This window comes from Podarcis muralis, chromosome 9, assembly GCF_964188315.1.
Source record: "Podarcis muralis chromosome 9, rPodMur119.hap1.1, whole genome shotgun sequence".
In the NCBI taxonomy this organism is placed as follows: domain Eukaryota; kingdom Metazoa; phylum Chordata; class Lepidosauria; order Squamata; family Lacertidae; genus Podarcis; species Podarcis muralis.
Genome location: NC_135663.1, coordinates 28,918,751 through 28,939,761, shown reverse-complemented (window position 1 = coordinate 28,939,761; position 21,011 = coordinate 28,918,751). Strand labels below are relative to the sequence as shown.

Sequence of the window (21,011 nt, the reverse complement as noted above, 5' to 3'; positions counted from 1 at the left end):
TTCTGCCCTGGATTATTTCACATGTCAAAGTCACTAACGTGAACAAAAAAATCCTATGCTATATAGTTTTTGAGTTATGGGGGGGGGGATGAAAATGAGGGAAATGTGCTATACGTGCATCATAGAATGATTGAAGTCGCGCCACTCAAATCGGGTCTGCTAGACCCAAGTTTCCAAAGCATTTTTTTAAAGCCCTGGAGCCCACGCTCTGCAGCAGGAATGCAGGGCTCTCGTGCTGTCCCGAAAAGAGAAGCTGCCCGCTTTCTCCCTGCCCAAGATTCCCGGGATCCTTCGCTCGCCTCGCAGGAGTCGCGCGCTCTGCCTTTCCTTGCTCGCTCTCGGCAAAACTTTCAGCCAATCGGAGCGCCGCCTTTCTCGAGCCTCGGCAGAAGCGAGGAATCGGGCGGGGGGAAGAAGCAGGCCCGGCCCGGGGGGGCGGGAGAGCAGGGGAGGAGATCGAGCAGCAAGGCTTCCCCGCCCGATCCCTTCTCCCTCCCCACACCCCACCTACCCAACCCGCTTCCCTTTGCAATGAAAGCCCCTCTGGATCCCTTTCCCCCGTTTAAGAAGCTACATTAGTAACTCCCCCCACCCCATAATAGTACAAAATGCTGGGCATGTACGTGCCGGACAGGTTTGCCCTGAAGTCATCTAACATTCAAGACGGGATGGGGCTCTTTACGGCCCGGAGAGTAAAAAAGGTGGGTGATCCTTGCTGTTGCACCATTAAGGTGAGGGATCGGCAGGACGGGTGCGGGGGGGGGGGGGAGAGATCCGCCAGGCTTTTCCTGCAAGCTCTTCCTCCCTTCTTTAACCTTCCATCCTCCCCAGAGAGCTTGCCACGTATTTCTTTCTCTCTCTCTCTCTCTCTCTCTCTCTCTCAGATCTTCACCATTTAATCCCAAGCCCCTCTTCCTCTTGTGACACTCTTTAGTTCACTTCCGTCCGGCAACTTGTGGAAATTATTACATAAATGGCCTCAAAACTTTTGCTTTTTAATCTATCTTTTTCGCAGCGCCTCCTGCGCCCATTGTTGTTCGACTGAGCTCTCCTCGGCGCAGTCAGAACCCCCGTCAGTTCGACAACAGCCACAGAAAAGAAGGAGCTGTGAGCTCAAATCCGATTCGCATCCAAAATAGATTTGCCTGGGGGCAGGGATTCAATTTGCATCTTGCAAATCCGTGACAGTCTTCGGTTTCAAAGGAAGAGCCTGTGTATTTCAGTCCTTCACCCCAGTGGCAAAGGGAAGGGGGAATAAACAAAAGGTGCCTTTTCCAAGCTGCTCTCTTGAGCTAGTTTAGGTAGCCAAAGTTTGCAAAATTGTAACAAACTGTTATTGTCCTTTCTTACTGTAATTGCTCCTTTGGTTCCTGGTTTATGCTTTCTGGGCTGTAGCTCCGTATCGATCACCTGCCTTGCGTGGACCCAGGTTCAGTTGTAGGTATGCCCAGGTAGAGTCAGAAAGCTGCTTCCAGTCAGTGGGGAGAATACTAAATAAGATTCACCAATGGACTTAGTATAAGGCAACTTCCCTTGTTCCTATAAACAAACAAATAAGCAGCTAAGCAGTTTAGTAAAGGTAAAGGGTCCAGTCGTGACCGACTCTGGGGTTGCAGCGCTCCTCTCGTTCTATAGGCCAAGGGAGCTGGTGTACAGCTTCCGGGTCATGTGGCCAGCATGACTAAGCCGCTTCTGGCGAACCAGAGCAGCGCACGGAAACACCGTTTACCTTCCCGCCGGAGTGGTACCTATTTATGTACTTGCACTCTGAGGTGCTTTCGAACTGCTAGGTTGGCAGGAGCAGGGACCGAGCAACAGGAGCTCACCCCGTCGCAGGGATTCGAACTGCCAACCTTCTGATTGGCAAGTCCTAGGCTCTGTGGTTTAACCCACAGTGCCACCTGCGTCCACATTATGGTAAATAATAGGATGGATGATTGACTTAGTGGATCATGTGTGAGTACTATATTTGCAGTTTATCAGGTAGCACAGCAGAGGACATCGTGTTCTCTCCCCACACAACCTCCGACCCCTGTAATTGACAGCATGTACACGGAACAAAACTGACAGGCTACTTTCCTGATGGCTGGGTCTCTGACAGCATTCCTATTGCCATGGCAGAGAATCACATGTGTGACCTTATGAGCCAATTCTCCACATTGGGGGGGGGGGGGAGTAACCAATAGAATCCAGGGGTTGGAGCAATTCCCCTTTGAGGAAATGTTACAAAATCTGGGGCATTTTAAGTTTTAGAAAAAAGGCAAGTAATTATTATTATTTTTTTGGGGGGGGAGGTTTTTATCTTTCACATAATACTAGAACCAAGGAATATCCAATAAAGCAGATGTGAATTTCAATTAAGTTAATATTTTAACTTTTTGTAGTTTTAAAGTTTTGCAATTCCCCCTCCCCCTTGATTTTCTTGTTTTATCCTTTTGTAAACTGCTTTGAGGTTGCTGTTGCTGTTGTTATTTTACATTCGATTGGTGTATATAAATAAGTAAAAATAAAATAAACCTGAAAGGTGGAAGATTCAAGACAGATAAAGGAAACACTTCTTCACACAATTAACTTCCGAAGGCGCGGAATTTGATCCCTCGAGATGTGGTGATAGCCACCAACCTGGACTTTTTAAAATGGGGATTAGGCACATTCACCAATGATGATAAGTCTATCAATGGCTACTAGTCAGGATAGTGATATAGAACCTTTGGAATGAGAGACAGTTTGTCACAGAATACCAGACCAAGCAATGGGAGCTCACCCCGTCGCGTGCATTCAAACCGCCGACCTTCTGATCGGCAAGTCCTGGGCTCTGTGGTTTAACCCACAGCGCCACCCGTGTCCCTTCTTATATCCTTATTAGGCTGCTAATTTGTATCATTAAGCAGTTAAAAAAATACAGTTGTTAAAAGGACTTTGCATGCTATTCAAGAAGTTTTACTCAGAGTAGACTTAATGGACCAGACATAGTCATGTTCATTAATTTGAGTAAACCTTAGTTGGATACCACCCATTAGCCCTCTTCAGAGATTCAGGGTACCTGTCCCTCATATCTTGTTTTATTTTTTTCAAATAGGTTATGGGAAGTTAACCTTTCTCGCCAGTTCTGATTTTCTGATTCGAAAAACATCTGGACATAGCATTTGTGCTGGAAGGCTTTTACCACTGGGGGATAAAGCAGCTTTTTTGTGGGGTGCTAGGGTTGATTTCCATTGGGGATGGGTGCTGGGGGAAGGGTATAAACCCCTTTCCCCACATCTTTGTTCAGACATGAATCCTCTAAACGTGAGCTCCATGTAAGTAATTTAAAGAACCAGTGGTGCAGTCACACATTTCTGTAATAATATGTAGCTGACCCCAGTAAAGTTGTGAAACTGAACATAGCAATACATTTTCCTAGAACAGAAGGAAGGGTTTGATGACTTTGCTTTGCTTGTGTTTCCACTCCTTAGGGCGAAAAATTTGGACCCTTTGCAGGAGAGAAGCGAATGCCTCAGGAGCTGGATGAAGACACAGACTGCAGACTGATGTGGGAGGTGAGGACTGCAGGAATGGCTTGGCTGCTGGGGCTCTAGGGACTCAGTCGGTACATTGTTTTGCAAAAACAAAGAAGTCACACCCACATGATACATTTGAAGCACATGGTTCCCCTGCCCCAAGAATCTTGGGAACTGTAGGTTTTTATTTATTTATTTATTTATTTATTTATTCCCTGCCCATCTGGCTGGGTTTCCCCAGCCACTCTGGGCGGCTTCCAACAGAATATTAAAAATGCGATAATACACCAGACATTAAAAACTTCCCTAAACTGGGCTGCCTTCAGATGTCTTCTAAAAGTCAGATAGTTGTTTATTTCCTTGACATCTGATGGGAGGGCATTCCACAGGGCGGGCACAACTACCGAGAAGGCCCTCTTCTGGAACCGCCAGAAGGCCCTCGGCGCTGGACCTCAGTGTCCGGGCTGAACGATGGGCGTGGAGACTCTCCTTCAGGTATACTGGGCCGAGGCTTTTTAGAGCTTTAAAGGTCAGCACCAACACTTTGAATTGTACTTGGAAACGAACTGGGAGCCAAATGTAGGTACAATTCCTAGCATGCAGAACACAATTCCTTGCATGGGAATACAGTTCCCAAGATTCTATGAGGGAAGCGATGTGCTTTCAATGTACTGTGTGGATGTGACTGAGGGCTAGAATTGCTATTGTTTGTTAGTCTAACTAGATGTGATGGGATACGAAACTTTTTCTTCTTTGTATCATCTTTGTATCTCTTCCTCCTGTTCCTGATCACATTTACTTGCATTCAGTGTATGAGGTCTCCACACCATGTGCCTTTCTGCCCCACCACCTATTGCCAGTGATGTGAGGTGGGAGTTGGGCAACTCATAGGGTGCAGATGCTATACAATACACTGTGTTCAACCCGGGTGGAAAGATGCAGAGCAACAGTGGCAGCTACAAAGGCGCTACAAGGGCGCTACTACTTGTGACAAAACTAAGACTGACAAAATGTAGTTGAGAGAGAGAGAGACAGAGACAGATAGACACAGAGAGAAACCTAGGGAATTATAAACCTCTACAAAGGCATGAATGGTCACAATTCTTCCAATTTAAAACCAATCCAGACTACCTTTTCTTAGTTAGGGCCATATATTACAGGTCTATTCTTGAACGGATAGCATTTCTGCTGTTTTATCTAGTTTAAATGCCTGTATTTTTAAATAATGGTGGCATGGCTGCTTTTAAATTTTAAGCGTGCTCTTGTAAGAAGTGATCCACTTTGGGTGTAGTTTTCCTTTAATAAATGCTATTTTAGCAGTGGTGCTTGTTTAAATATATTCATTACCAGGGGCACCAACTATAGGGGGACCTGAGTGCCTGAGCATCCACAAAAAATTGTTGTGGGTGCTGCACAACACAACTTCCGAGGTCTCGGTAAGGTCTCAGAGCCTGACTTCTGTTGCCACCGGAAGTCAGGTTCTGAGGCTGGGGAGTGTGCAGGACATCATGACATCACACCACAATGTGATGCCATGACATCATGCTGCAACGTGACATCATGATGTCATGTGCACTGGGCACCCATAACCTGGGACCCAAGTTGGCTCCCCTGTTCATTACGAAGAACGAAGATTCTTTTTGTCTAATTAAAGTGACCTAGAAGCACAATAACCTTCTAAGTGCTGTAAATGGTTTAATATTAATTTGTTTGAGAGTGTGACAGTGTTTCAGTGACACGTAGATGTTCTAACAGCAAACCATAAAATCAGGTTTTATATGGTTCTTTGACACTTTTTCTTAACTTTCCCCCTCTTTGACCTATTTTTGGAACCTTGCACAGATTCCTGCATACCGCATTTTATGACTTCCTGAATGTTTGAACCCAAGCGGTTTACATTTGCAGACGCTGATCTGAATACAAGTGTTGTTGTGCATTATGAATCATGCTGTGAAGTGGCCTTGAGTTGCAAGCCTGTGGCTAGGGACACGTAAAGTAAAAAGCAGCTGTCCAGGTTTACATAGATAGCCATTCAAGAAATTAGGGAGGCAGCTTCAAGTTAGTGACTGTTTTGCTGGAGCTCATATATTGTCTATTATTAGTAGTAGCAGTATTAACCACATTGCTGCACCCTCAAAACAGAGTTATGATCATTCCAGTTTACGAGGAAATATTCTTCGTAAGTTACATAGAATCTGAGAGACCCCTAATATAGTTCCCACCCATCATTTAGTGGGGTGGCTTTTTTGGGCAGGGGGATGGATCAATTGTAAGAAACCTGCCCACGTTCAGACAGATTATTTTTACTTTTGTTATTTAAAAAATCTGGAAAGTATTTGCCACCAGGCCCCCTTCCTGTAAGTACCCTCCATGAAGAAATGAGAAAGCCCTATGTTTTGTAATTGTTAGTGGGTGATAACCAGACCTGGAGGACAAGGACGATCCATTGGGCGGGAGGGTTATTGTGCCCCCAAATCAGTGCCTGATCTCCCTTGGCATTACCTGTTAATGGTGCAATGTGGTAATCTGAAAGACTCCTCAAATCACTATGTTTTGGTCTACACACAAAGCTTATGCACACCCCTAGTATCCATGCCTATCACTGTCAGGCATCAAAAGTACATACTCATTCATGTAAACAAATAAAATTCTGCTCATTTAAAAATAGGATATCAGGTAGAGGGCTAGGCTGGGATTTTTTTCCTTGACACTTTGGTAGGCAGGGAGATTTGGATGTGCTGCAGCATTCCAGCATGTCTTTCCCCTCTTCATATTATGAAATGATACAGTGCTAGGAGGGCTATATCAAGTGCTTTTTATAAACATGCAGTCCAGATCTTAGATTGAGCCCTTCTGAGCTTGTTGAGGCTGACTATAGCTCTTAGTATGCTTGGACCTTCAAAGCTCTGTTGATTTCATTAAGGCTTTGGGCATGCTCAGTGCATTTGGGATTACAGCCCATATCCTGTGGATGTGTGGTCTTATATATGACAGAGCTATTGCTTGATCTCCGATGAGACTAGTATTCTTGGAGGGCGTCTTAAGGGAGCCCTGCTGGATGGCTTGGTGTTTTGCTTTGTAAAAACAGTTCCTAAATGAAATATTTTGTGCTCATAGAGTGACAGTATTTGTAATCAAGTGACATCATTGCACTGCCTGCCATGCTCTTGCAGCTGTCTGCTTTTGATGAAATTAGGCATCAATACACCCTCAACTGATGGGCTTCTGAGGGTTGAAACAAATAACAGTATCCTCAATTCAATTGCCAAATTAAGAACCATAGCACGGAGAAATAGGGTATGCAAACATTTTATCTGTAAGCCACAGACCACTTGCTCTGAAGTTATCTCATTGAAGTTCCTTCACTAAAGACCACATGACTAATGCAAACCAACGCTGGGCTTGGCAGAACATTTATTGGGCTTTACCTCTCTGGATAAGGCTCCTAAAATACCATTAAAAATATTTGCCATCACCTACAATATTCTGCAGAGGACTGAAGGTCCCTGAATAATAAACAGCAATTAATCTCTACATATTCCTTTCTATTGATAGTCTATGGATAAAGTATCCAAAGCGCTGGCCTGGTTCGCACCTAACACTAAACCATGTTTTATTAAACCATAGCTTGTTTGTTCATCTGAATCAACTTAATTGGGGTTTGTTTAATACCAACAAACCACAGTTTGAAGCCATGGTTTGTTGTTGGTTTATGAACCTTGATTTGTTTTAACTATGGCCTGATGTTACATGTAAACCCAGTACTCTTAACCATGGTTTGGTTGGCCATCACACTCCAGGTGCACATCAAGTTGCAAAGTTACAAGGTAAGAGCCGCTGGAAAGCAAGCCAATCTTTATTGAAGATAAAGATTATTCAATCGACTGGGGAAAAGTCTTCATCTTTTAAATTTTCTGCCAGAATTGGAAGCAAATTGCAGGCATGGTTGTCCCTTTTTGGGAATGGCGTTGGCAAATTTCAAAAAGATAGATGCAACTTGCCCATGGAGGGGCTGCACTTCATTAGATAGAGTCTCTGAACGGCATTGCTCTAACCCAGCAGCTTCAAGATCAATGCAAGGCTAGCATTTAGCTTCTAAGAGCATCCCATACCAGGTCTCATGTGTTCTGTTTCAAAATTAAATTAGAGGAGTCACGGAATATCCCCCCACCCTTGCTGTTTATATGGGAATGTAGTTTCTTGCCTTTCTTATTTAATCACAATCCACCAAATGGCCTCCAAAATTGCAAGCAATGTGTTTACTGAGTGCTGTAGCAGAAGCCATCTGTTTGTTATCATTGCTGTGCTGACATTTTCCCCTCACTGGCTGTAAAGTATTTGACTTCAGCTCACAGCCATGCTTATGTAGTGCAACAGAATACATCCCGCTGCTTAATCCTTTTGGCCAAACGCAACATGATTTCATTTCAAACTTGAGAGAGTCATTTAGCAAGTTGCCTGAGCCACATATGCCAACATAAGCTTTCTACAATTTTTTTTTTGCCATTCACCAATAGCCTTCCCCAGAGTGCTGTTTGTTTGTTTGTTTGTTTGTTTGTTTGTTTGTTTGTTTGTTTTTAAACCAACTTGCATTATTGAATCATAGAATCATAGAATCATAGAATCATAGAGTTGGAAGAGACCACAAGGGCCATCAAGTCCAACCCCCTGCCAAGCAGGAAACACCATCAGAGCACTCCTCACATATGGTTGTCAAGCCTCTGCTTAAAGACCTCCAAAGACGGAGACTCCACCACACTCCTTGGCAGCAAATTCCACTGTCGAACAGCTCTTACTGTCAGGAAGTTCTTCCTAATGTTTAGTTCTTCCTAATGTTTGGCTTGCATCAAGGCCACCATTTCACATTGGTGGGTAGTATTCACTGAAGGTGTTTGAATCTACATTTCACGGCTGTATACAAACCAATGGCCCCCAGTTCCTGAAAGTTGTAATCTCTTGTCTCCCAGCTTGTGGTAAAGTGCGTTCAAAGGAGTTGTTAGTTCCCTAGTTATTGTCTTTTTCCAAATTAAACAATCTGTTGTACCTCACAGAGTTACAGTTTCCAGAGTGGTTTTCCAGAGTGGTTTCAGAACTGGTCCTCTTTCCAGGGAACTAACTCTGGGTCTGCTAACAACTATCAGTGAGTGCCCTTAACAAATTACAGTTTCCAGAATTCATTGTGGGGAAACCATGACTGTTTAAAGTGGTATAATGGTGCTTGAAATGTAAAGCGTGGATGTGACTTCTGTCTGTTTAATGGGAATCAACAGACAAAATAGCAAAACTCCCTTTAGCTAAGAATAGAAATAATGTTCACATCAACTCCAAATGGCTAGAAATCATGACTGATTTTGGTGTTTTTTCCCATCACTGTATAAGTGATTAAAGGCTTCAATCCTATACCCATTTACCTTGGAGTAAGCCCAATTGCACAAAACTCACATAGTTAGGCTTTCTAAATTCCACTGAGGTCAATATACTTTTAAACAATCTAACTGTGTACATGATTGCAGCCATAGTATTGTCCAAAAGGAAAGCTCCAATTTTCCTGAATGCATTACTTGTCTGCTTATTTTAATGTACAGTTTTGTGTACGGCAGTGGTCCATTCAGGCTTTCAACCCTTTCATGTTGAAAACACAGCATAAACTAGTGCTATTGTGGAAATGTCAGGCTGTTTGAAACACGATAGCTTTAATTTCATCCATATTCATGCAAGAATTAACACTGGCCTTGCTTGTCTGTCCCAAACAAAGTCAAATACATATAAATATAACTTTTTGGAGCAGATTTTGTTTTTTCAGAGGCACATACAAATCCTGTTATCTTCAAAAACAACTTATATTCACATCTCTGTCTCTTTGGGGAACAAAATCTCTCCTTGGAAAAAGAGTAGTAAATTGGAGAGACTTTTATATTGTTTTGCAGAACCTCGGGAGCAGTTAAATAAAGAAAATAAGAACAGTGTTGAGAATACTCTCACGTGGTTTTTGCTAAGCTTTGTCATAATAAGGCTACCTGTGTCTGTCAGTGAGGAAGTAGGATGTCCCTTCCCGAGGGTAACTAAGACAAAAAACTTATATGGTGCAGTGGGTTTTGTGTCAGACTAGGACCTGAGAAACTCAGGTTAAAATCCTCATCCAGCAATGAAGCTTACTGGATGACCTTGGGACTGTCACACTCTTAGTCTGACAAACCTCTCAGGATTGTTGTGAGAATAATATTGTGGAAGAGGTAGATAACCATACATATTAGAAAACAAGACCATCAATGGCTACTAGTCATGATGGCTTACATGAACCAATGGTTTTTAATGTATTACTTCCAGAAGCTGTGGGTACCCAGGTGATGTAGAAAATGAAGCCACATATTACACATGTTAAACTACTATATCACCTTAAGATTCAACCTGTTGCTTTATGGGGATGGAGAATGTGACCTCCATTGTGTTGCTAGCATGAGTAGACCAGACCACTCATGTTAGCAATTAAGTGCATAAGAATTTTGGGTGATGGGTTGAATCCTACCCTTGAAATCTGGAACCAGTGCTTTTCCTAACAGTTTCTCATTCCTTTTGGAAGAGATCCACCTAACCTTTTGAAAAGTGTGGTTTCAACAGAATAATATTTTCTCCCCAGAATTTTCCTGTTTCTGTCCGAAGTGAGTACACAATGCTAAAGAAGTATATTATAATATCACTCAGGAACAATGGTCAGTTACAGTCCCTTTTGGCACAACGGTGAACAGTTTGCTAGTTTGTTCTTTTATTTTCCAGGTCCAAGGTCTTAGAGGCTCAAGTTAAAAGATGGAAAAGGAAAATATATATGAAGTATTGAATAGACTGCTTTGGTTAATATTATTAAAGCACGACCTTCCCTCTTCAGAGACCCTGGAAGAGGGTCCATTACTGTTTCATAATATGAAAACATTTTCTTATAGGAATTGGGAAAATGCTGCAACCACATGTGATGAGGAGCAGTACAAATGTGGGTTTTGAAAGGCAAATGAGGAAGAATGGTTGGAGTTGAAAGTGCTAAGGAGAGCACAGATGTGTTTACCTTTTCCCAACCTATAGCTGTATCTGGGCAGATTGCCAGGGGCTTTAGCATATCTTAAATAATTTTGTCCAGAACATTTCTCTGGGTAGCCCATTGCAATTATTATCTCCAGTGCAACCATTATTTTTTGAAGGCCTTTTAATAACATTTTTTTAAAAAATCTTTGAATATTGTTGATCATAATTGTTAGTATTTTCTCTGCTGTTTGACAGTGGTTGGTTGGTTTTTAATCTTTACAATGCAGTTGTAGCTCTTCTGTTGTGTAAAATGAGATGGACCTGGCCTTGTCTTACTCTTTTGTTCTGGTTTTGGTATTGGTATGAATTTGTATTATTCTTCTACTCCAGAGTTGTTCTTATTTAGCTTATTGTCACATAGCTTTTATTATGAGGTGACAAATATAAATAAATAAATAAATAAATAAATAAGCAGTGAGAGTCACTAGTTTATATATTTTTATTGGACTCGGCAGCTCAGCTAAAGAAGACCTTCATTAAAGTAGACCAGAGATGGGGAACCAGAGGCCCTCTAGATGTTATGGGAAGCCAGCTCCCATCAGTTGCAACCAGCATAATGCCAGCCCAGAAGAGTTCATTTCATAATACTGTACTGGTGCTAAAATAGCCCACCTCCACCTCACTAGAAACTGACAATAATCAGACTTGTGCCTGTGGGAGTTTTAGTCTGACACCAGGGGGTGGTCAGGTTTCCCTATGCCTGTTGTAGACCAAGATAAAATGGGAGCAGGTATGGGTTTGGAAGTGGGATTTGGAAACTATCTAGTTTTCTTCTTTTGACAAATCCAGAAGTGTGGGAAGCAAGCCCTTCCGTAGGTAACTTATAGCACAGGTTTTCACCTGTTTTTCTCTCTCTTGTGTGGACTGTGTAAGATGCATAAATTCCATAGTTAACCTTTTGTCCTGTCTGAATTAGTGAAGGTTGTTGGTTATCCAGTGGGGCTGTTTGACATAGGATGGAGCTTATAAATGAATATGAGCCCTGAGAAAAGAAGGCTGTCAATTTGAAGAGAGTTAGCAAAAGAGAAGGGCCAGTTGGTGATGGAGGTACATGGGGCAAGAATGTGAGACATGGTAAATTCCTGGGAAAGTGACAGATTTGCTTCTTCTGCCAGACAGGGTAAGATAGGCTAGGAGGGTGAACCCTGGTGATTTACAGTGGAATATTTTAATTGTTCCACAAAGTTTTAGTTTTGCTTAACGGTTCTTACCATTGCAGGTGCGTGGGAACAAAGGTGAGGTGCTTTATGTGCTGGATGCCAGCAGTCCAAGGCATTCCAACTGGCTCCGCTTTGTACATGAAGCACCATCCCAGGAACAGAAGAACCTGGCTGCTATCCAGGTAAATTTGGTAACCGCTTATTATCCTTAATCTCCGTAAAGGACTGCTCATTTGTTTATTTATTCCCCTGTGCCAGCCTGGAAACACTGTATGAAAAAATTGAAAATTCACAGGGCGATACCTGTGCACTTTTTTTATTGGCAGTCAACAGACCATTGAAACATTTTGTAGCACTTGACAATCACACTTGATAAAATTTATAAACATGCACATGAATACACGGAGTCTATGAAATTAGAGTAAAAGCTAGGCAAGAAAAATCTTACAAATATCTCAAAATCATGCGTTATAGATATAAGCAGTGTTTTTTTCTGGGGATATGCAGGGGTACACATACCCCTAAACATTTTGTGAATCTTTGAACTTTTGTCCATTTACTGTATTTATTCTTCCCGATTTCAACTATAAAATGGTGATTTTCTTGAGTCAAAATGAGAGTACCTCTAATCATTTTTTAAGAAAAAAAGCACTGGATATAAGAAATTAAAAATACAGTGGTGTTTCAGGTTAGACGCTTCAGGTTACAGACTCCGCTAACCCAGAAATATTAGCTCAGGTTAAGAACTTTGCTTCAGGATGAGAACAGAAATCGTGCAGCGGCGGTGCAGTGGCAGCAGGAGGCCCCATTAGCTAAAGTGGTGCTTCAGGTTAAGAACAGACCTCCAGAACGAATTAAGTTCTTAACCCGAGGTACCACTATAGTGGCTAATCATACATCCACATTCAAGCAGATTAGCTTTGGATGCTGTGCCTGAACTATGGAAATTCTGAAGAACTGTAAAAACTATTTAGAATCTGAAGAGAGTTGTGTGAGTATGCTTTGTTAAGTGGATAAGAATGCTAAGAGTTGTAGGGAGCATCAACTATCTCCCCACTCCCTCCCCGTCCTCAGATGCATGATATACTTTCTGACGCCTCCCCCAGTGGAAGGAAATGGTTAATCAAAGTTTTTGGAATACTGCCAGATTGAATGAGGACTTGTAAGGCCATGTATGACATATAGCTATGAAGTCATTGGCCTTTTGTTGGAAGTTGTAATCAGTGTGACAGCAACAATAAACCTTCAGTCTTTTCTCCTGTCATTCAACTGATCAATGAACATATAAAATTCACAATGCCTCTCAAAGCTAAATGTGTTTTCTGCTTGCTTTCCTGTAGCTTAATCCCGTTTTGAGTAACCTGGTTGAATAAAAAGGCCTGCATTTGCTCCTGTGTTTGCCAATTACATTTTTATACTTTTTTTTAACAGTGGTGTCTGCTGGTGACTACTGTATGGCGAAGGCCCCTTAACTGTTAATGTCAGAACTCTTTGTAAACAGGATCACAGCCAACCCTTTCTATTCAAGCACTCTGTTCATTAGCCACCAGACATTCTGGTGGTCTGGACAAGCTCAGCAAACTGGAATAATGAAATGGCAAAGGTTAATGGGAAAAGAGGTATTTACTGTGATGCAGTAGAGTGGTTTAAAGTCATACTTAACAAATGTAATAATGGAAGATTAGTATTTGAGAATCAGTCAACACTGTAATAAATATGGCACAACTGGTCTGCCTCTCAGCCTAAAAGGCAGACGGGAATTTGGGAGAGGAGGTAAGCCACAAAGAAATCCAAGACAAATGCATCTTATTATCAGAAGACAAGGAGAGTCTTGCTGGCTCAAACCAAAGCCCTATCTGGTCCAGGATTCTGTTCTCACATTGGCCAAACACATGACTATGGCAAGCCCATAAGTGGGACATGAGCATAATAGTCCTCTTCTGCTTATGATCCTGCTTGTGATTTTATATATTAACCTACTGCAATAGTTACTCATCATAAGGCAAGTTTGAGGTTTTCTGTTCATTTCTTGTGCTGCCCATAAGCAATTATATTAACAAAAGGTAATGCCCAAATACATAGTGTTTGACTTTTATAAGAAAGCAGGGCCACCTTCTTGTTTTAGGGGACCCATGGCAGACTGCACTCCCTATATCAGTGGTTGTCCTGTATCACCACCATCATTCAAATATACAGACCACATCAAAGAAGACTAAAACCAACAAGCACAGGTTCCAAAATCAAAGTTTAGCAAACTCCAAAAATGATAAAACCACCCATCTAAATCTAAAAAGCAAAACAATTTCATCGGCTGTAAAATTTGAATCGCCATAAACCTTCAGTGGGCACCTAAACATCATTGTGCCAGACATCTGTCTGATTTTGAGTGGCTAGTCCGAGAACTGGAGCTGCAGGGGTAAAAGCCCAATTTATAGTACAGGCTAAGCACACCCATCTGCTGGACAGAGATACAGTAGGAGAGATGGTCCCATAGATACCCTGGTTCCAAGTTGTTTGTTGACATGGCAGTCCTGGCAGCAGTAGTGTTGGACACATTGCTCTGAGCCACCATTTAAATTTCTAATAATGTAGGGTCATTAGGGGAAATTAAAATGGCAGCTCATGCTGAGGTGCCCACAACAGCCAACCCAGGGTGATTATCAGCAGGAAGTGGTGGCTGCAGCAGATGTGAGAAAGAACACACGTATTTGAGCATGAACCTTCAGCAGTAGTCTTAGAATCTTGGTACGGGGCGAACGAAGGCTAACCGGCACCCGGGGTGGGTCAAACCGCTGGCTGCGCACGCATTGCGCCGCTACGTACGATGCATGCATGGCGTCACTACGTAGGGCGCATGCATTGCAACACTACGTAGGGCGCACGTGCGGCGTCACCATGTACAGTGCATGTGTGCAACACCGCGCATGTGTTGTACATAGTGGTTTGTCGCTGGCATTGCCCCAGCGCCGTACGGACGGTGGTGGGATCTTCTGCTCATGGCTGCAGCGGCAGCAGAGGGATCACACCGCCGTCCGTATGGTGCTCGGGCGGTGCCAGCGGCAAACTGCTATGTACAGCGCAGGTGCAGCGTTGCTGTGAACAGTGCATGCATGTGACACAGCACATGCGTTGTATGTAGCGGTTTGCTGCCAGCACTGCTCGAACGCTGTATGGACAGTGGCAGGATCCTCTGCTCGCAGCTGCAGCCACGAATGCGGTTGCGGCGGGGCGAGAACCCCACGGGGTGCCTTCTTGTCACCCCTCCAGACATGGCACCCGGGGTGAACCGCCCCCGCCCCCCCTTGTGACGACACTGTCTTTGTAATCTTGGTAATCTTAGAAATGACTCTCTCTCAAACTTTTATCAACTCATGTCCCCCTTCTGGATTTTTGCTGCCTTCTGCCCTTCCCTTCATGCCCTGCTTCTAACAGCAGAGGTATGGATTTCATACAAAATTTGTAACTGAAGCAGTGCTTGGCTTTATAAATGAAGTCATAGTCTTAGGAGCCTTGGTTTGGTTTGAGTGTGGTTTGGTGTTACCATACACTCTACCCTGCTTCCTTAACCATGGTTTGCTTGAGCTCCCAACCGCAAATGCTCAACAAACTGCAAAAGTTTTGACTCAAGAGCAGCTGGAAAACAAGTCCAGGTTTGAAGAAACTAGCCATGGTTTGTTCGATTGTCTATGGGACAACTTGTGGTTAACTAACGATTTGTTAAAACAAATCATGACTTAGCCTTTGTGTATCAGGGCCTTTGTGTGCCTGGACATATGTTTCCTTGAAACAAGAAAAATTAAGAGCCAAATCTTTTTACATTAGGAGGGAGGGGGGAATGTCTTATAACTTGATTTATTTTAAGTTTTTATTGTGGTAAATTAAAATTCCCTGGAACATGCAACAGTGCTAGAAGAGGAAAAAGTAACTCTTTGATGAAGGCAAGATATCCTGATAGCTATCTGAACTCCACTGTGAAATACACATCTTGAAGAAAATATGTAATTAATTTTCTTCTCCCCATTCCATCACTGATGTAAGAGCAAAAAATGTGTCTGGTCCTTGAACACTGTTGCTTTTGACAAGTTTTTCAAATTAAATTGACTTTCCCATTTCATAAATAAGTCATTTTAATCCATTACAGACCTATCTAAGCTTTAGAAGTAAGATATCCCCTGTTGGCAGTTTCAATGAATCTTAGCATATTGCAAATTAAAAATCATTATCTTGCTGTAGCCTCACAAAGCTTGTCACAAAATATATGGCTACGTACACCGTAAGCAAGGCTCAATTAACTTTACTGGATGTTGATCAGATAAGAATTATGATTTACGACAGCACTTGGCAGCATTTGCTAGGTAAATGTGATTCTCCTTTTGTTTCCTTTGGAAGAACCCAAAGCACTTTGCTCATCTGATAACTGTTGCCCAAGTCTGCATTACCATAAAACCGTTGACTGAACCATATGAAAGCAAGCCCATGGAAATGAGAGGAGGGCAGAAGCAAGAGGCTTGCAATTCCAATAAAGCTATAGAGACGGAGAACTGGCTCCATGTTTTGAGAAGACCCTGGGCAAAGTGTCCTCTCATGGACTTCCTCTTATGTAGATATAGGTCCCATTGGGAATAGAGGGTTGGAAGCAGTAGGAATAGTCCATGGGGGGCTGGGAACTGGCATTGTAATCTCTCACAGTTCCATAGTGCAACTCCATGGCATCCTGAACAATGTCAGTGGGTGGCTTGCAGACAGTGTCCTGACATCCCAAGGGACCTGCTAGCTGCCTAGGGTGCTGGTGCTGAGCTTGATAAACTGCAAAGCAAAGCTGAGCTTGATAAACTGCAAAGCAAACATCTTTATGTCTTCAAAAGCATGCAAAATTAGTAGGTGGGCTTCCACAGGATACATGATTCCAGCCATCTGGAAATCAGTTACCAACTGAAATTAGGCACACAACTAGCATTCTGATATTTGGGCAGCAGTTGAAGACATTTTTGTTTAAGAAGGTTTTTCCTAAAATGTGACTCAGACATTTTATGTACTATTAATTGTACAATTGAATTGCAGAAATGGTTTTATTGCTGCTAGTTCATTCAGTCTACAGGTTTTTTTTGGTATTTTATCTTACTTTTCCTTCTGTCGTACACTGCTCTGGAACCTTTGATTGTGAATTGGTTTATAAGTTTGCAAAGAGTAAATAAATATATAACAAGCTCAATTGTGTCTGACAGGAACAGTCAGCCTTGTGGTACCTTAAAGACTAACAGATTTACCATGGCACAAACTTTTTAAAAAGTGCAACAAGACTATGTAGTTCCTGCTGGAACTTTTGAGCAATATATTATTTTCAAAACAATGGATGAGATTCAAGTAAATTGGATGATCAGAATGAGCTCTAGTCGTGCAGTGGGATTTCCCCCTCTCTCTTCCACATGTATGCCCCCCACCCAAATCTGCTGTAGGGGCTGGGGAAACCCCCAGAATAGGTTTAGTGCTTGTGGGGGTGCACAGAGATAGGAGAGGGGAGAAAGTCCTATTGCACAAGCAGACCTTGTTCAGCTCATGCATACCCTGCTTAACACTACTATGAATTCCACCTTGTATCTGACAAAAATTGCTTGTTCTTGTATCCACTCAGAAACTTAACTTGTATTTCTTTTAAAAATTAATTTAGCTGTATGCTTTCCTAAAGGGACTGTCCAATCTCTTGCTTTCCCCAACAGGAAGGAGAAAATATTTTCTACTTAGCTGTTGAGGATATTGAAACAGATACAGAATTGCTGATTGGTTACCTTGACAGCGACATGGAAGAAGTAGAGGAAGAAGAAGAGGAAGTAATTACTAACCAGGAAGAAGATGACAGCATCATCAGCAACAATGGTAACAGCAGCCATAAGGAATTGCAACAAACTAGTGAGAAAGGTATGGATGAAATTAAGCTGAATGGAAATGATGCGCATCTGTTTAAAAGCACACAGTCATTTCTTAATTTAAGAAAACGAGGGGCACCTTTTCTGTATAGCTGAGGATTTTGGTAATTTCAGTGTTCTGAACAGTTTACAAATTGCAACCTTTACAAGCTATCAAGACTACTTCAGACTTCGTACCTTTCTGCCTCGATAACTACAAAACAGGATTCTATTCTTAAACATTACTGAAAAAATCACACCTCTCTATGTGACTCTTTTATAAGATTATTTCAGTTTTAAAATATATATATTTAAGGTGCTTTCTTAAGCGTCTTAGAAGGCACTCACAGCAAAAGACTTATCTTTGTTTAATGAAATAACATAAAACTCCAAAAAAATCAAACAGCAGTACATAAATAAGGACTTTACAGAAGTGATAGAATTTACATAAATGATATAATAAAACAGAGCACCGTCCCTCTCCCCCAAGTTCTTTCTTTTAGGTGGTGTCACCACAAATCCTCTTCCTTGAAAGTTGATCTTTCTGTTGGCTGGAAGGAACATTGCCTCATCTTAGTCACACAGCAGTCTTCTCAAAAGAGTTGCCACTTAGAAAACGGAAACTTACAGCCCTTTATAATATTAAGAGCACCAGTTCTCTTTCCAACTGTCTGCAGAATTATTATAGCAATGTATGCTAAAGGGTTACACCAAGACAAAGCGATGCAGAAAAATAAGTTGCACAGAAATGAACAAACATAATTAGATTTCAGATGTCAGCTGAATTAATCATGTTTCTTTTTGCAGTAATATGAACTCACCACAGCTTAGAAAATATTGTGGATCCTCCTTCATTAGAGCATTTTCTTAGAATATAAACTTCCAAACATGTTATACGCAGGAAATGATTTTTCTGAATTTTTCTTCTTCGCTGTGCAGATTCTTTTAGTTGCAAAGAGGACCACGCCTGCCCTAACTGTGAATCCAGTTTTGCCAGCCAGGAAATCCTAGCTGAACACCTTCAGACGTTGCACCAAAAACCCAGTGAGGAAAAGGAATTCAAATGCAGGAATTGTGGGAAGAAATTCCCTGTTAAGCAAGCTCTGCAGAGGCAGTAAGTCTAAAACATCATAAACTATGACTTCCTTACCACTCAGATCATTAACTTGAATTTCTCTTCTTTAGGGATGGATTAATTGTAAAGTTAGCAAACATATTTAGACTACTTTAAAATGTACATTTTTGAGCGCACACTGAAAGCATCTTGTACTTGGAATATGACAGAGTTGTGTGCAGACAGATGCACTGCAAGCAGGTACACTTCTCAGAGAAGTCAGGATTGGCTTTGACTTCCTGCTGAATGTTCACTCAGTGAGAAACTTGGGTTTGTCCTGTGTTGTCTCAGTTTTGGAGGAGGGGTTTTCTTCTGGTTAAGCTTTCATGTTAGTCTCCCAGCATTCCTTCCAAGTGCCACAGCCCATGTTGGCTGTTTTCGCTGAACATTTTGGACAGGCATAGGCAAACATCGGCCCTCCAGATGTTTGGGACTACAATTCCCATCACCCCTAGCTAACAGGACCAGGGTCAGGGATGATGGGAATTGTAGTCCCAAACATCTGGAGGGCCGGAGTTTGCCTATGCCTGATTTTGGATAATGCAACAAGCTTGGGGAACATCATCATAGCTATGAATGTATGGGTTCTGTATGGGTTGGGTGGAGCCATCTTCCTGACAGTGACATCACTGCTGCTTACCTGGAGGCAGATGGGATGGGACAGAGAGACTGCAAAGTTGGGGTCACCAACTAGAGAATGGTGGCCCCACCAGTGTCTCTACACAGTCCCAACCTTGCCACCACCTTGACTCTTGAAGACCTGGTCCAGGTAAGAACAGCAAAGCCAGTCAAGGTAAAGGACCCCTGGATGGTTAAGTCCAAGTTTTGGGAGAGTATCTGTGTGCCACCACAAACTCCACTACTAGTTCACCCTCACTTCTCCTTCCAATGTTCTCTAATATTGTGGGTGCTGTAGACTTAGCTCCACAACTTCTTTGAATGCAGCGTGGAATGAAGACAACTCCACTGAAAGCACAGCACACTGATTGCGCTAAATTGTATAAACCCAAATAAACCCAAATAAGTTATGGACACTCATAAGGACTCGTAAGAATTGGCACCTCAGATAAGTTTCAGCTGTAATTATTTCTCCCCAAAATGCAAAAAAAAGCAAACAAACCCCATGATGTCACATAATATTTATTGTACATAGAAATCGCATATGACCAAAGCTTGATAGCTCAGTTGGTAGAGCATGAGACTCTTAATATCAAGGTTGTGGGTTCGAGTCTCACATTGAACAAAGGATTCCTGCATTGCAGGGGGCTGGACTAGATGACCCTCACAGTCCCTCCAATTCAATGAAAACAGAAGAGAACAATTAAAATTGAATTAATAGCAAATAAAATCACATAACCAGAAGATCAAACTTGCAGCCTATTTGTAACATATTAAAATGAGAAAAGATACTATGTTTTAAAGGTATACATGAAGCAGCTATAGGTAGACAATTTGTGAGAGGTTATTAAGTCTGACATCAATAGAGAGATACATTTTGTTTCTCTTCAGGGGATTCAGCATGTGAAAATATTCCATATTTTAATTGTGTATTTTGTTTTTGAAAAAGCAACCCTGGGAATGTGTTTGAAGTGCAGAGGAAAATTCCTTAAGTAAATATTGTACATTGGAGCAGCAGCAGACCTCTGGAAATTATACAGGGCGTACAACACACAGTTCCTCTTTCCAGCAGAAATGGAACATTTTCTCCCCCATTGATTTGCATTCTGAGACACAATCTTTGTAAAAACCAACCGTTTAAATAAAATGGGCATGGTTTCCCAACAAGGCAGGAATTTTAGAAGTTTTCTGTATATTGGTGTGTATTATAAACAACGTATATGTAAGTAGATCACTGGAATGCAGTGGATCTATAGAGATCCATTGTGAATCAGTTGTTCTGGATGTGTTAACGTTTGTGGAAGGGGAAAAGAACGAAGGGTTTTCAAAGGTTTATGTTGTAGCTGTTAATCCCAACATGTTTCAGAAATAGTTTTCCTTCTTCACGGGCATTTTTTGTATGTCAGAATACCACAGAAAAATACTATTGCATTCTGCAGCCTTGAAAATATGGAAGCCACCCAAAAAACTTTATTTTTGTTTTGACTGGGCTGATGGGAGTTGTAGTCCAAAATAGATTTTGCTGAGATTAGATTAAAACTTGATTGTTGATTTGTGTTGTGATTGTGGTCTCCCCTTCAAGACACCTAGTAAATTAAAAACAACAACAAAAAGTATATATATAATTTAACTATAAACTTTG

The 21,011-nt window shown here is 41.9% G+C and overlaps 1 protein-coding gene across 4 annotated transcripts in view; it reads left to right on the top strand.

Moving 5' to 3' along the window:
• The first annotated feature begins 412 nt into the window (after positions 1-412).
• The window catches only part of PRDM5 (PR/SET domain 5), an 89,879-nt gene continuing 69,280 nt past the window's right edge, over positions 413-21,011 (top strand). For 2 of the 4 annotated variants that reach the window (XM_028743506.2, XM_028743504.2), the window contains exons 1-5: positions 415-701; positions 3,456-3,539; positions 11,794-11,916; positions 17,452-17,650; positions 18,577-18,751. In XM_028743506.2, the coding sequence (XP_028599339.2) occupies positions 609-701; positions 3,456-3,539; positions 11,794-11,916; positions 17,452-17,650; positions 18,577-18,751 (674 nt within the window). In that variant the 5' untranslated portion in view covers positions 415-608. Of the gene's footprint in view, positions 702-3,455; positions 3,540-11,793; positions 11,917-17,451; positions 17,651-18,576; positions 18,752-21,011 lie in introns of all 4 variants that reach the window. The other 2 variants (XM_077933997.1, XM_077933998.1) reach the window with 2 other exon arrangements.